The sequence below is a fragment of the Panthera leo genome, chromosome A3 (genome assembly GCF_018350215.1).
Source record: "Panthera leo isolate Ple1 chromosome A3, P.leo_Ple1_pat1.1, whole genome shotgun sequence".
NCBI lineage: Eukaryota > Metazoa > Chordata > Mammalia > Carnivora > Felidae > Panthera > Panthera leo.
In genome coordinates this window covers 87,121,869-87,136,796 of record NC_056681.1, presented here as the reverse complement: position 1 = coordinate 87,136,796, position 14,928 = coordinate 87,121,869, and the positions used below count along the sequence as shown (strand labels likewise).

The following is a 14,928-nucleotide window of genomic DNA, read 5'->3' as shown; positions in this document are numbered from 1 at the left end:
CCACAGGGAGCCAACTGGGTGCAGGGTGAAAACTGAAGGTCAGGCTGGAACAGGGACCCCATACAGGGTTCTCTCTGGACGCTGACAGCTTCGATCTATGCGGCACCTCCACTGTTGCTTAGCCCATCAGCCTCCGGTCCAGTCCACTGTCTGCTTCCCCCAGTGGGAAGGGGCCAGTGCCTTTGTTTTCTCCACAGCCCACAGGTTGAGCTGTTTCTTGATTTTGACCTTCACATAATTTTGTTATTAAAACCAAACAAAAACCTGCCCCTGGCCCACAGGCCCTCAGTCTCCTCCCTCAGCCCAGGTCTGGGACAGTCAAGAGTTCTGTGATCTAGATCCTTTTTAAGGAAAGTCTTGCTAGAGATCCCCCTCTACAACTTTGTCCCTCCTGCATCTGGAGGCTGCTGTCTTATCCTCGGGTCTGTAGAGAACCCTACATGGTGCCCTGTGTCCTAGTTGGCCCTTCTTAGCTTCTTTACTTGCACCTTTGTTGAACCGAAAACTTCAAATCTCTTTTACCTTTTCAAGATTGGAGCCTAAACCAAAAGGCACGTTTGATCAAGAGCTTAACCTGTGGCATTCTTGCCCCAATCCCTTTTGAGTATGTGGGGGGAAGCAGCCTGATGAATGAGCAAGAATCCAGACTCTGGGCTAAACAGACCTGGGTGTGAATTTCTCTCTCTTGTCTAGCAGTGTGACACAGGCAAATGACTTTGACTTTTCTGTGCAAGGATTAAATGGGAAAACGTAGGTGAAATGTACAATAACCCTTAACAGAAAAGCAAGGGCCTGAATTCAAACTGAAAAAAAAAAAAAAAAAAAAAACAACCTTTAAGAAAGGTATATAACAAGTGGGCTATGGGACAAAGAGCCCCCACAAAAGACTCTTCCATTAAGCAGTGCTAGAGACAAGCTTCTATGTTGTGGTAGTCCAGGGTGAAGCCTTAACCAGCAATTTTCGCAGTATCTCCTGTTTGTCACAAATCTTAAACTCTACACTACCGGTTCCTTTAACATGAAAATTATTACATTTTTGTTAACATTGAGCAAAACCTATGTTCCAGAAAAAGATACTGTGTTTATCCTGTGGCCCCAAGGATCCCTCTGGCATCTGGGGTCTGGTGGCCCAGGAGTCCAGGTGTAGGGGAACCACAAATGTAACGCCCCTGGGGCTGGCCCTGGGCACAATAGCAGGCAACCAGAACCCTTAATCCCCTTTTATTTCTCCTTGTTTTTCAAATGCCTTTAAATTTAAAAGTGAAGGAGACAGACTGACTACTTCATCAAAAGGTAGACTCTTGGGGAAAAAAAAAAAGTTTACAGCTATCATTGCCATGGCTGGGGGGGAAACCAAAACAAAACTTTAAATCCAGTGTGTGATGTTTGGTGCAGGGCTGCTCTTGGGGAAGTCCCCTGTGGGAAGGAAACTTCCCCACCTGAGAAGACCATGGTGATCAACCATTTTCTTTAGAATAACAAAGTCACCCGAACAAAGGGACCTGTACATAAGCAAAGAATCTTCTGTTGAGAAGAACCCTATGCTTGGAGGGGGAAAAAATGCCTTCATCAGAAAATGAGCATCCCTTCCTTATGACTAGAACCTTTCCTGAGGGTTCGTCCTCCAAGAACCACTTGTGGCTGCCCCAGGATTGAGGGGGTGGGGAGGTTAGCATAAGCAAGAGTTATATGGAAGGAGTAGCAACAGCCTTCTGCACACAGGAGGAGGCTGTTACAGAAGCGAAAGAGCCCTTGGATACTAGCAATACCAGTAATAATATCCCCTCGTGTCAGTATTGCCCTTCACAGGCCATGTGCACGTTCAAGAGCATGGCCTCTTTTGTGCCCTTTACTGATCCTCCTCCAGTGGAATGAGGCCAGGTGGTGTTGGAAATGAGAAGCAGACTAGTGGCTTCTCAAGTCCTGCATTTCCCAGAGAGTGGCACCGGCCCCTACTTGAGTACGCCCCCGCCCCCACCCCCACCCCATGTGCTGGGCACTGGGTAAATGCTTGCAGGGCTAATTAAATGTGATGAAGAGGATAAAAAAGCAAACCACAGCCTGTGTCTCCCTCTGGGTTAGCGTGTGTTCTCTCTCTCACCATCGAATTCTGAATACACACACTTAGTTTAAAAATAACCTGGATTTTTATGAACTGCCAAAATGAACTTCGTGTCCTGAACACGTTTGCTGCCTTCTCTATCCCCACCATCTGACATGGTAACAATAATAATGAATGCTTCCACAGATGAGCAAGCCGATTTAGTTACTCCTCATTCTCCAAGGAAGAGGTGCCCATTCAGGGAAATGGCAGGGAGTTTGCTGATCCCTTTGCATCCAATAGCAGAGGCTGGAGGGGCCCCTTTGAGCTTTTCCTAGGGCTTTGGGTCCCTCTGGCCCAGCCTTCCTAGGAGAAGATGGGGGAACAAGACCTTCCATCAGAAGAGCATGCTGACATTCCTTTCTTCCCCAGCTGCCATTCTGGGTATGTTGGTGCACGCTGTGAGCATGCCGACCTCCTGGCTGTGGTGGCCGCCAGCCAGAAGAAGCAAGCCATCACCGCCTTGGTGGTGGTCTCCATCGTGGCCCTGGCTGTCCTCATCATCGCATGTGTGCTGATACAGTAAGTATTTGCTGCCCCTAAGTTCGAGGCCCTCTCCGGGACATTTGCGGCATGCCCGGATAACAGGGCCACCTCGGCATGGTTTATTCTGTGGCGTCTGATTGGTGTCAGCAAAGCCAAGAGGAACTCGGGTAACAGCCAGGCTGTGTGAAGGACACACATCCTGGGAAGGTCCCCAGCAGTGAGTCTGCACATTGCTGGAAGCTGGCATAGAAGCAAAGGCACGTGTTCTCTCCTGCTGTTGGGTTTGGAGCCTTCAGAGTTGTGATAGCAATGTGCAGGTGTTCCAGAGGAACTAGAAATGGCTCTCAGCCTCATTTAGCAAGTGGCAGAGGTGCTTCCTCTCCGCCAAAGTCACTCTGCAAATCCCAAAGCCACGTCAAATGTCTTGGTTGTTATTTTGACAGGCTGGTGACAGCCCTTCCCCTTTCTCCATGTCTCTGCCCCTCCTCAGCTTCCAAAACTCAGTTTCTGCCCTGCTTCTTCCAGAACATCTTCCCAAGCCAGTAGACACCCTTTTCTTGGGCCTACTTGCTTGCCTGTATCTCCCAACGGGACTGCTCCACAAAGGGAGACACCCAAGTCCTGTATTTGCAGCAGCTGGCCAGATTTATTCCCTGGAAATATCTAGAGACCTCTAATTCACAGAGCAAGTCCTCTGAGAATTTATATCTAATTGGATATGCACAAGGAATCCACAAAATAACTAAAGGCTACCAGTCAGCTCGGTGTGGATTAACTCATGGCAGAGACTAGTGGATGGGCCATTCCGGCAAAGGCTGGAGTAAGCAGCTGTGTGTTAATGAAGGAAGCCAGACTTCAGCCCTCTAAGGTTGTCTGGAATTTGGACAGATAATTATGAGTCTCTGTCCTGTTTATTTATTGGTTTGTTGCTGTTGGGGCAACCTGGTTCTGGCAGTGAATGGAGTGCCCCTCAGAGCCATAGTTTCACATCCTTCTCCTGGCCCAAGCCAGCATTAAGTGGTGAGGGATGAGGTTCAATTGAGCTGGCCTTTCCTTCCACTTCAAGCAGTGTCTGTTCCACTCTCACCTGCCTTGGAAAAGGTGGTAGGCAGACAGCTGTGGTTGAGACTGGGGCAAAGCCCAGGCTCTGCCACTCACAAGGACAATTCTCATGACTAGCTGTGTGCACACCCATCATTTCCATAGTCCTATTTCTATGGCCAGGAGGGTTCCAGAGTCTTAGGAACAAGATTTGGTGCCTCCGTGAGCTTCTTCAAAGGGATTTAAAAGCAATTTTGCCAGATTCTCTGAAGACAGGGACAATTTAGGATTCCTGGGCAGCCTCTCTCATTCTCAAGGAGGCAGCCAGTCTCTCCTCTCTTCTGTCTTTTCCCAGCCTATCCTTGCCAAAGACCAAGGTCGGAATCCCTGAGCCAGGGGCGCTTGGGTAGCTCAGTCAGTTCAGTGACCCTTGATTTCGGCTCAGGTCATGATGGTTGTGAGATTGAACCCTGCATTGGGCCCCACACTCAGTGTGGAGCCTGCTTGGGATTCCCTCGCTCTGCCTCTCCCTCTCCCTCCCCCTCTTTTCTTCTCTCCCTCTTCCCCCGCCTTTCTCAAAATAAATAAACATTTTAAAAAATAATCCCTGAGCCAGAAACCAAGCCCTCACCCCAACCAGGCTGCTGGTTGCCTAGGCATGGGGCCCTTCTGAGTTGCATAGTTGGTTGGGACCAGCTTATCTCATGCTAGAGGGACCTGGAGGCCTTGGTCTCACTGCCCTGTGATGGATGCTCCTTGTTAGGCAGTGACTGGAGTAAGCCCACTGCTAGCTGACTGCAAAAGAACAGTCTCTGGTGGATCTGTAATCAGATCCTCTAGATCCTTCCCGATCTTGGACTCTACAATCAGGAGGGCGCCATGTCGAGATGGACTGCTCTGACCACCATGGCAGAAGTATGTTGGGCGGAAAGGTCTTGGGCTCCTTCTCGGCTCTGCTGCCCAAAGATTTGGGGGCCCTGGTAGCCTTCCCAGGACAGCACCAGGAAAGAGGGGCTAGGGTAGAAGTCATGAGATGCCACCAGGTACCAAGAGGGAAGCACAGCAACACGGGCTCGTTTTCTCACTTGACTCCAGGCCCATGTCCACCAGGAGACCCTGCCCAGCCCCGGTGGGCGGATGCATGGATTGTGCCCATGTCAAGGTTAGAATGAGTAGAAACAAAGTCCTCTGCAGTATCCCACAGGATACAGCTCTAAGTGTCTCTAGGTAATCAATGTCTTACTCCGTGCTTGCTTCTCTGCCCTCCTTTTGGGCTCCCTGACTCTTTTTTCATGCTAACTCTGCAAACTGTTCATTCCTGCCCACAGAAGAAGGCAGGAGCATTCATAACTCTGATGCTTCAGGACTCTGGGTGACAGAGGTTCACCAAGAGGTTGGGTTTGCCACAACTAGAGAATATTAGTCCTCAGAGATTCAAAACCACAGAGACTCATGACTCATTCTTTCATTCTTTCCACGGGTCAGTTCAGCCATGTTGCTGGCAATACTGATGGACGATTCCCTTCCCCAAGCCCTCACAGCCCTGCCAGCCTGAAGTGGCTGCTTTGTCCCAGTCCTGACAGCAGTGCTGAGGCTATTACTACATTTAGGGAGTCACCCAACTGCTGCTTTATGGACAGAGCAGCCGGGTGGGTGGTCAGGTTGCCCTGCAAGCCCAGAGCAGAGCTGTGCAAACAGAGGCGGTTCCTTGAAGTGACCAACAGGTGCTCTTGTTAGCTGGCCTCTTCCCCCAAAAGACACCATCCTGCAAGACACTCGGCCGCCTGCTGTGTGTGTCTGTCCCTCCAGAGGCCTCCACAGGAAGGCCAGTTCAGAGCCCAGAGCTGCCCAGCAGGCTCTTTAGGCAGACACTGCACCAGCCGAGCACTCCTGCCAGGCTCCCACCCAGCCCATGTTCTCTGTGTCTGCAGCTGCTGCCAGGTCCGGAAACACTGTGAGTGGTGCCAGGCCCTGATCTGCCGGCACGAGAAGCCCAGTGCCCTGCTGAAGGGAAGGACTGCTTGCTGCCACTCAGAGACAGGTAAGGGGCTGCCTCGGGGAGGGGCCTTTTTCCCTTGGGAGACACAACTGGGTGGAGAAAGCAACCACCTTCTCCAGGGCAGGGCAGAAGTTCTTAGAGGGTGTAGCAGGAAGAGGGAGAAAAGGGAGAGGACGTTTATCCTACCAAGTCAAGTTTAGTTTATTCTGAGGTATGTTTTACACAGAAGGAAGCTCTTTTGGGGCACCTGGGTGGCTGAGTCGGTTAAGCTTCCAACTTCAGCTCAAGTCATGATCTCAGGGCTCATGGGTTTGAGCCCCACCTTGGGCTCCAGAGCCCGGAGACTGCTTCGGATTCTGTGTGTCTCTGTCTCTGTCTCTCTCTCTCTCTCTCTCTCTCTCTCTCTCTGCCCATCCCTCACATGCACTCTGTCTCTCTCTCATAAAAATAAATAAACATTTTTAAAAATTTTTACAAAAGGAAGCTCTTTTATCTTTACTGGCCTGTGTGACCTTTGACAAGTTAATTAACCTCTCTGAGCATCTGTTTTCTTATTTAAAAGATGTGCAAATTGAATGAGTACCTACATAAAGTACCTAGTACAGTGTACCACAGGTTGTAGACACACAACCGATGTTTGTTCTCTTTCCCTTGAGAAAGTCCCCTTCCTTTTCCCATCGGTGAAATTAGGGATTTAACCTACAGGTCTCTCAGGACTCTTTAGCTCTTACATCCCGTGATCTTCGTTAAGCTTTGATGTCTGATGTTTCATGAACATTCTCACTGACACCCACGACGAATATCGGGCATCCCGATGTGGAACCAAACCTGCACCTCAGGAGTCCTCATCTGAGCATTACTAGCTTGGGGCTCACGGAGGCCAACAGCTCTTTTATCAAGACGAGTTCTGAAAAGTTGCACGTCAACAAATTTTTCTAAAATGCTCTTTTGACCAGCAGAGCCCATTATAAATTTAAAGTTCCTTTTCAGGAAGTAATGAGACAAGAGACAGTCACCACAGGCTAATCCACCAAGAGTGACCTTCTCTAGTAAACAGTTGGCATTCCAGAAGCTCAAGGTTGCATGAACAGAGTAGGAAGAAGGGCGACTGGGAAGCTGGAGCACCGACGTGTTCACTAAACCTCCTGGCGGTCTGACCTGGAAGGTGCTGAAGGCCCAGGAGCAGGTTATTCAGGACCTGTAGTAATCATGCATGAGCAGGTCTTTTTAGTTAGGGGGCCCGCAACTCTTGAGGATGTTAATCCATCAGTCCTCGTAATGGCCTTCAGAGGAAGAGGCTTTGTCAGTGATGTAGGTAAACTGAGTCTGCCAAAGTTCTGCATGCATCCCACCATAAGTCCATGGGGGAGCTAGGATGTGAGCCAGGAACTCTGAAGACTCCACTCAAATCTCTCTTCCACTGACTCGGAGGACCATCCATTGAGCTAACGCGCTTCTTATTTTGTTATTTAGCACCAATGGAGAAATTATTTAAAATTTATAGTAGATTTTGTACTATTTGTGCGCACCTCAGCAGAGTCATTTAGGGTAGAGTAGTTTCTTATTAATGTCACTTCTCTACCCACATTTGGGAGGACATTAGCGTGGAGCCTCAGATGGGTCCGGCCTTCCAGAGGTGGGCACTGAGGCTAAAGCCCCCTCCCTGAGATGATGCATACCTCTCCACCTCCAGAGGAACCACAGGAGGGACCAGGGCAGGAAGATGTCCGGGCCAAGCTGGATTCTTGAGCTGTGGGGAGCTAAGTCCATGCTGCCTCCCGTGAGCCACAGAGGATGCCTCAGAGCCCCACCCACTGAGAAACAAATGGGTCCATTCTCATATGGCCTGAGGAGAAGCCATTCTGCCACCAGAGCCCTCAGCCAGCTCATTGGCTGCCCACGAAGCCACCCCTTATGGAGGCACCAGCACAGGCTGGGCTGACTGTCCTCCAGTTGAACGAAGGCCCTCATAACACGTTGCATCCCCATTCTCTTCAGCCTTTCCTTTGGCACTAGAAGTACAATTTCAGAAGCTGCTGCCCCTGAGGTTGAACCAGAGGACCTTGGACCTGGGCCTGACGGCCCCAGAGAACCCGGTGACATTGGCTGATGCATCTCCAAGTTTCTGTCCCAAGCTTGTCTTCCTAGCATGGTTGGGGTCTGGCATGCAGAACTTAACTTGTCTCTCCTTCCTTCCAGTGGTCTGAAGAGCCCAGAGGGAGTTTGGCCAGGTAGACTGCGGCAGCCTGAGGAAGAAAGGACTTCTTCAGGACGAGCCGACAGACCTTCCTACTCTGCCTGCAATCACCTGTGCAGCCTTTTTGTCTTTTGTGGGCCTTCCTTCGAAACTCTGTCAAGAACTCTGTCTGCTTGGGGTTATTTGGTGTGACCTAGAGAAGAAAACAGTGGACCACAGCTTAAAGACTGGTCAAAAAAGAATTGCAAAGGGGTGGACTTCCTGTTTACCTAGCTAAGGTGTGCCTCTGTCTGCACCTGAGCCCAGGTGTAGGTGTGGTTGCCTTCTGCCGGTCACGGAGGCTGGGCTATGTTTCTTTTTAATGGACTCCTCTCCCCACAATGGTGTCCATCCTGCCCAAAACTGGAGGTTGCCGTAGTTGAGTTTTTCCTCATCCGCTTATTGGAGAAGAAGGCGGAGGAAGGGTAACTGTTTGCCACATGAAGATGCCAAGGGTAAGAGGAACTGTGTATGTCCTCTGTCTCTGTCCACGAGACCCTCAACCAGCCTGACGTCTTCCACAGACATACGACGCTGAGGACCTTCCCAAGCCGTCGGCACCCTCGGAGATAATTTCTTATTTATTAGATGGATGATGGTTTTATTTTATCTTTAATCTCTTAAGTCGATGTAAAAAGCATCAAACCTTTTCAGACTTCTACATTAACGATGTATGTAATGCTGGCTGAAAAGTCAACTGACTGATTAGAGCTGTCTGGCCTCTTTGGGACAGCTAAGGCTTGGGGAAGGCCACCCAGGGGGGTGCAGAGATGGAAGCAGAGGACGGGTTGCTGATGAGAGCAAAGATTGGGTCTCAGAGGCCTTGTCATTTAAGACACAAAACAGGTAAAGGCCCCCTGATACATTCCAGTAGAAAAGTTAGCAAATCCAGCAGCAGAGATCTGTCAGCTTTGTTGGGGGAGACAGGAAGAGAGTGCCTGTGTGCCTCTACACAAGAGAAACATGGTACCACACTGCTTTGTGATTAAGCATGTTCACTTCCTAATGCGCCCTCCAAGTGCATGTTTAGAAACAGAGCACATGCGGAAAGCCACGGGCATTTGGGCCGCATTCGTGAAAGGGGGGCTAGGCATTTCCTTCCTATGTTGTTGCATGGTTGATTTGTTGCTTTATTTTTAAAAGGAGAAATTTACCTTTCCTATTTATTTTCTAGCATTAGGAAAAATATCCCAGTGACTTATTTTTCCCTTTTCCCTTCAGGATCCTGGTTTTATTAACAAAAACTCTTAACAAGTCACCTCCACCAGCGTGGACCTCGCTTTCCCTTGAGAGAAGGAGAAATTGTTTTCATGGGCATCTGGGTACATTCTGCCCCACTGGGCTTGCCTGTGGAAAGCACTGGTTCCCTCTCCAACTAAACAACAGTTCATCCCTAGCAATTTTCATTAAAATTTGGAAGTAGAATCACAGCAAAATAATATGTGAAGTCCTTATGTGAGGAAACTCTTGTTCACTAACATTTGAAAAATGAAAGATTTCTACCTATTAACTTCGTGCATCTAGCTCCACACATCATGAAAGGGACCTTTAAAATATGGCAGGTTGGCTTAAAATTTCTGTCAGGTAGTTTTGTCCCCCTCTAATTCTTCTTCCCCAATCTGTGTATTTCGATGAATTTTCTCTTTATTCTGTACGACTGAGACAATTGTATGACCCGTGTCTTAGCTTTGGCACTTTTCTGGAATGATGCTGCACCTGAAGCAAAAGGAGCAGAAATGGGATCAATTCACCAGCTGGCCCACTGACGATATACTTGACACAGTTCCCGGGTCTTGATATAAAAGAATAGGTTTAAGCTTGCATTTCTTGGGTACATCCTACAGCAGCAGGTATGTGGGCTGAGGCCTAACTGTAGCATCTTGCTCAGAGACCAGTCCCATTGACACTGGTTTGTAGACCCCCATTTTCACTCCTCTATCTCTCTCATCAGACCCTCCTGAAAGTCTGAGAGTCTGGTTAGAGACACCAATGGCAGTGGAGTAGTGTGTTTTTAACTTGAGATCACATTTTACTTAGAACAATCTTTCCTCAGTCTTTTAGAGACTATTTGAGATCTGACTGCCTTTAAAGAATATGAACTGATGGGAAATGTTTCGTTCAGCCTTCAGGCGTCCCAGAGCCTTTGCAGAGGTGTGGGAAGAGGATGCAAGCAGAGGGAACCTTCTCGGTTCCCTGAAGGGGCTCCACAGTTAGGGTCCGTGAAGGCTCTGATCCTCACATTACAGGTGCCAGCACCCCTTTCCTTGTGCCAGGGCAACCATGCGGTGAACCGTGCAGAGAAGGAGTGTGTGCCTCCCTGCAGGTGGCTCCCAAGTCAGTCCTCTGTAAACCAGTAGGTCTGAAAGAGTTGGAAGCAGAGGCTGGGGTGAAGGCAGGCCTCAATGGACCTTCGTCCATGCCCAGGATAGGAGAGCCTTGCTTCTTTGGTGATTTCTCTTTTAGAAATCAGGTGGCCAACAAGCATTGGATTCCTGTGCCATTTCATGGTGTTGATATTTTTTGGGTTAGCCCCCTTTTCAGGTTAAAAAAGCATCTTCTAATCCATCTTCACAGGTTCCCTGTGTTTCCTTGCCCTTTAGAAAGCCGAATATTACAGTTCGGGAATTGTTCCTGAGGCCCTTCCTGGTAAGGAGTCGCACACCTGAGAGTGGGGATCAGAGCCGCTTCCAGTGTCTATCTCAGGAGAAATGAAAAGCCCCCATTAGAAGGAGGGGGTGCTTCCAAATATTTTATGGAGCCTAGATTCTCCCACTGCTCTACAGGCTGTAACGTCTTTGAGCATACTGGCAGGAAACATTTTCTTCTAGACAGAAAGACCTATAGCAGCCAACCCTACTCTGGAAAAGATGCATCTGGACACACATGGAATCAAGCAAGATATGAGCTTGCCATGGTATCTGCTCCATCCAAGTGGGCAGAATGGCCCAGAGTCTATTTTCCTAAGAAAGGAGAAGGAGGTGTGATTGGTACCCCTTCACCAATGCGTTGGTGAGGGAGGAAGAGGTGTGGTTCTAGAACTTCTTGGGAAATTATGCTCTGCAGGTGGAGAAAAGTGTCTGTCTTCACCCAGGTTTTCCAGGGCCAGGTGGTCTCCGTGCACATGGGCCACTAGTCACTTTTCCAGGCAATTTTGGCAGAAATGGATTGGCAAGGTTCCAGCACCATTCAGGAGACCCTGACCTCCTAGTAGGGCCTGGGCCTCGATTTCTGCCAACCCACTCAGCCAAGGAAGGTGGAGGCTTCAAAAGCCCAGGACCAAAGGGGACATCACAGAAACAAGAGGAACACATATGTTTGTTCTTAATGTTGGAACGTAAGACCTGTTCTCTGCAGCCACTGATTTTACCAGGCTTCCTGAAAGATCTAGTGGTGAACATACACACAGTACTGAAAAACAGCCCCTCTCCCTGGTATAGTAACTTACTGAAGTATTCAACTTTTCATTATCTTTATTATAACAAACCTGATGCTTTTTTTTTATTTTTAGAACTTGTTACTCTGACTTCTGTATATGTTGCACTGAAAAGGTTAATATTTAATGTTTTAATTTATTTTGTGTGATAAGTTAATTTTGATTTCTGTAATGAGTTAATGTGATTAGCAGTTCTTTTCCTTAATATCTGAATTATACTTATTTAAAGAGTAGTGAGCAATATAAAATGTAGTTGTGTTTTTCAGTCATGTGCATTGTTGTCTAGTTGTACTGTTTGTACCTTGTTTGGAAGGATGAAGGAATGAACTCTTTTTTTTTTTTTTTTTTCCTAAATCAAGACTGGAGCTTTTCTTTCATGAGACTGGCATGTTGCTGAAAAGCAAATTAAGAATTTTCTCTGCAAATGTGAATGATGAGAAAAAATTAGATGCTCTTTTGCAACATGTGGGGATACTAAAATTAACTACAGTTGATCCCTGTCTGCTTGAAGAAATCAAATCCTCCAAAGTTCCCAATATATGTCTTTCATCCACTATGGGTCTGCCAATATGCTAAATAATGCAGAGGGAAATATAAAACACACAATCCCTGCCCCAAAAGAATTGAGATCTGCCTGAGAGACTGACATGCAAAAAATAGTTCTGGACAAATTCCAGACAAAATACAAAGCCTGAAATTGTAAAGTAGAGAGCATGTGTTAACAACTGTGGGTCTCCAAGTGTGGTCCCCAGGCCAGCAGTGTCTGTATCACCTGGGGTCTTCTTGAGTCTCTTAGGAATGCAAATTTTCATGCCCCACCCCAGGCTGTTAAACTCCAGAGTTGCCCCACTCCCCCTCCATATTCTAGGTGATTCTGGTACATGAGCAAGTTTGAGAACTGCTGTGCTATAGGACTCAGCAAAGGGCAAGTTAGTGTGGGGCCATAGTTTTTAGGAAAAGCTTTATAGAGGCTTTGCCGAGGAAGTGAAGTGTAATTCAGTTCACCTCTTCAGTGTTCAAAGTTAACAGCCATCAGAACGTAGGGGCTTGAATTAAGGCCTGCATTTATTTGGATCTTCTCTGCCTAGCCTCGTTGAAGGGAAAAACAGGCCTGTCCACCCCCTACCATACCCCCACTCACCCACCCCGTTCCCCGCTGCCCAGTTTCGAACTGTAAGGAATAGAAACTGTTCTGTCAACCCAGTTTGTACAAGCCTCGCTTGCACGTGCAATCCCATGTTTAAGCCCCTGCACTTCCAACCCGTGTGTGGACCTTACATGTGCAGCATACGAGGAGCTCATGGAGAAGCAGCAGATAGTGAAATAGTTGTGCAACAGCGTGAGATCTTGGTCCCAAGGGATGCTCGGCTTTGGTGGCAAAGGTGAGCCTGTAGAGCCTGTGGTCCAGGCCTCGGAGGGCTTGGGATGTGCCTGATTTACGAGATGAGAAGCTGGGCAGCTCCTTGTCCCCAGTGCACTAGCCTGGGAGCTGTCCCTCCACGGCACCTTTACCCATCTCTGAGGAGACAGAGACCTGCTACCCGAACTTGGCATTCCCCTCTTGGCCCTATTCTGTCTTCAGGGACCTCTTCAGGCCCTATTTCTAACCCATGGGATTTTCTTCTTGTCCCCCTCCTTCTCCTCCCTGATTTCCAAGCCCTCTGGCCAAGACTGCCTCTACCAGAGCCTGGTGACTGTCCCTGGCAGGTGCACTGGGCTGTCCAGGATGCCGCAGGCAGGACCTTTCCCGAGAAAAAGCACCTATGAACTCTGAGTCAAGCCAAACCAACCTTTCCTCATTTACCCAGGTGACTTGCAGTTGCCAACTTGAATCTGTGATCTGGACTGTTCAGGACTAGTCTTTTTGAATTCTGTTGGCCCAAACTTCAGACCCCCGTGTGCCCCACCTCCTGCCTAGCCCAGTTTTGGGGTGTGTGTGACCTAGCCTTGCCTCCTCTCTAACTCGGAGCTCTTTGCACAGCAGCCGCCTGGGGATTCTAGCACCAGCATCCCTTCCTCTGTCTTCTGAAACTCCCTCCTCCACATCTGCTCTCTGTCAGGGCTTGCTACCTCCAGGAGGCCCTGAAGTTTCTGTCACAGCCTTTCACCTTCAAAAATAGAGAGGATGTGTTTGTGGCCACACAACCTGGGTCTAGCAGTGTCTTTTCCTCCAGGCTAGTTAGTGTCTCCCACCCAGATCAATCAAATTGTAGAATCTGGGGGGACGGAACTTGGGCATCTGTTTAAAATCTCTCCTGGAGATTCTGACCCAATCCCTACTGCTCTCTAAACACACCACACCCCAGGGAGCAGATGGCACAGGAGGGGTTTGGTGTCTGGAGCTGAGGGTGCCTGGTACCCACTCAGGGCGATCCCCCCAGTCCATGCTTAAGTACCCCTTCCATCCGGCAGATGGTATACCTGGGGAAGCATGGAGGCTTGGACCTCCTTTCAGGTGGGATCATCTATGGTAGAGAAGTGAGAAAACTCTTATGGGAACAAGAGCCTATAAGGAATACCATGTGACTAGCTTGAGGTCATGCACAAGTGGGTGATGGTTTTTCAGGAGCCAAATTTTGCAACTGGGAATAAAAAGCGTGACGTTTAAGCTGAAAGGGAAACAGGAGAGAGAAAGAAAAAGCAAAGTGTCCACAGGACATTTCCTCTAATGGAAGCTTCAGGCCCTGGTGTGCAGCTGCACAGGTCCCCTGGGACAAGAGGATGCCCTGTGTCATGAAGTCTCCAGGGCAAGTCCAGGTCCCGCCCAGGAGCCCCTCCAAGGAGTTCAGAGGAGTACAGTTGAGAGTGGGACAAAGGAACCGCTCCACTACCTGGGGCTAGGCTGCCCCACATGTTCCAGAAAGGGATTCCACAGGTCTGGAAATGTGACATCCCCCAAGGGCTGTGCCGGGAGGGGCTGGTATCCTTTAGACCCTGTCCTGTCATACAGCAGAAAGCTGAATGACTCTCCTGCCTTTGTAAATGGAAACCCTGAACCCCAGCGAACCAGAGCGCAGGGGTTCTGGACCTGTGTGGTGGAGAGAGGCTGGAGGCAGAGACCTGGGTTGGTGGCAGGCCTGCTTCTTGCTGGCCTTGCTACCCTGGCACGTTACTGAGCCCCCAGTGCCTACCTATCTAGCTCCTGCATGTTTCATTCAGGGAGCTGTTGAGATAAAGTTTACAAATTCCCACTTGCTCAATCTGAATCTTGTAATCAAGAAAATCTAGTGTGACCCTAAATGCCACTAGTATATTATCCAGTTCAAGGGAGGCCCCACTCTCTGATCCTCTACCGACCTTCAATTCAAGGTAAAAGAAGGCATGGGGAGGGGATGTGTCATGAGGAAAATTTCCAGAGAGTCAGTGGCAAATGGGGCCATAATCAGAGGGTCAAGTTCCCAGTGGTTAAGGACCCAGAGGAGTGAGGAAACTGCCCTTGGACATAGAAGGTTGCTCAGTGTGACCTCAAAGAACAGGGCCAGCAGCAAAAAGGTTGATTTCTGCTCAACAGGGTCTTTTTCATCGCCAGAACCTCTTCCTGGGCTAGCGTACTCCCTGACACCAAAGTGGCCAAGCAGAGGCTGGGTGACCGCCAGGGCACAGGGGGTCCCCTGCTGGGCTAGAGCCTGTGC

At 49.0% G+C, this 14,928-nt stretch overlaps 1 protein-coding gene across 2 annotated transcripts in view; it reads left to right on the top strand.

Moving 5' to 3' along the window:
• TGFA (transforming growth factor alpha) overlaps window positions 1–13,302 on the top strand; it is a 111,474-nt gene extending 98,172 nt beyond the window's left edge. For both annotated transcript variants that reach the window (XM_042932607.1, XM_042932606.1), the window contains exons 4-6: window positions 2,474–2,623; window positions 5,560–5,669; window positions 7,827–13,302. In XM_042932607.1, the coding sequence (XP_042788541.1) occupies window positions 2,474–2,623; window positions 5,560–5,669; window positions 7,827–7,834 (268 nt within the window). In that variant the 3' untranslated portion in view covers window positions 7,835–13,302. The remainder of the gene's footprint in view (window positions 1–2,473; window positions 2,624–5,559; window positions 5,670–7,826) is intronic.
• The last annotated feature ends 1,626 nt before the right edge of the window (window positions 13,303–14,928 follow it).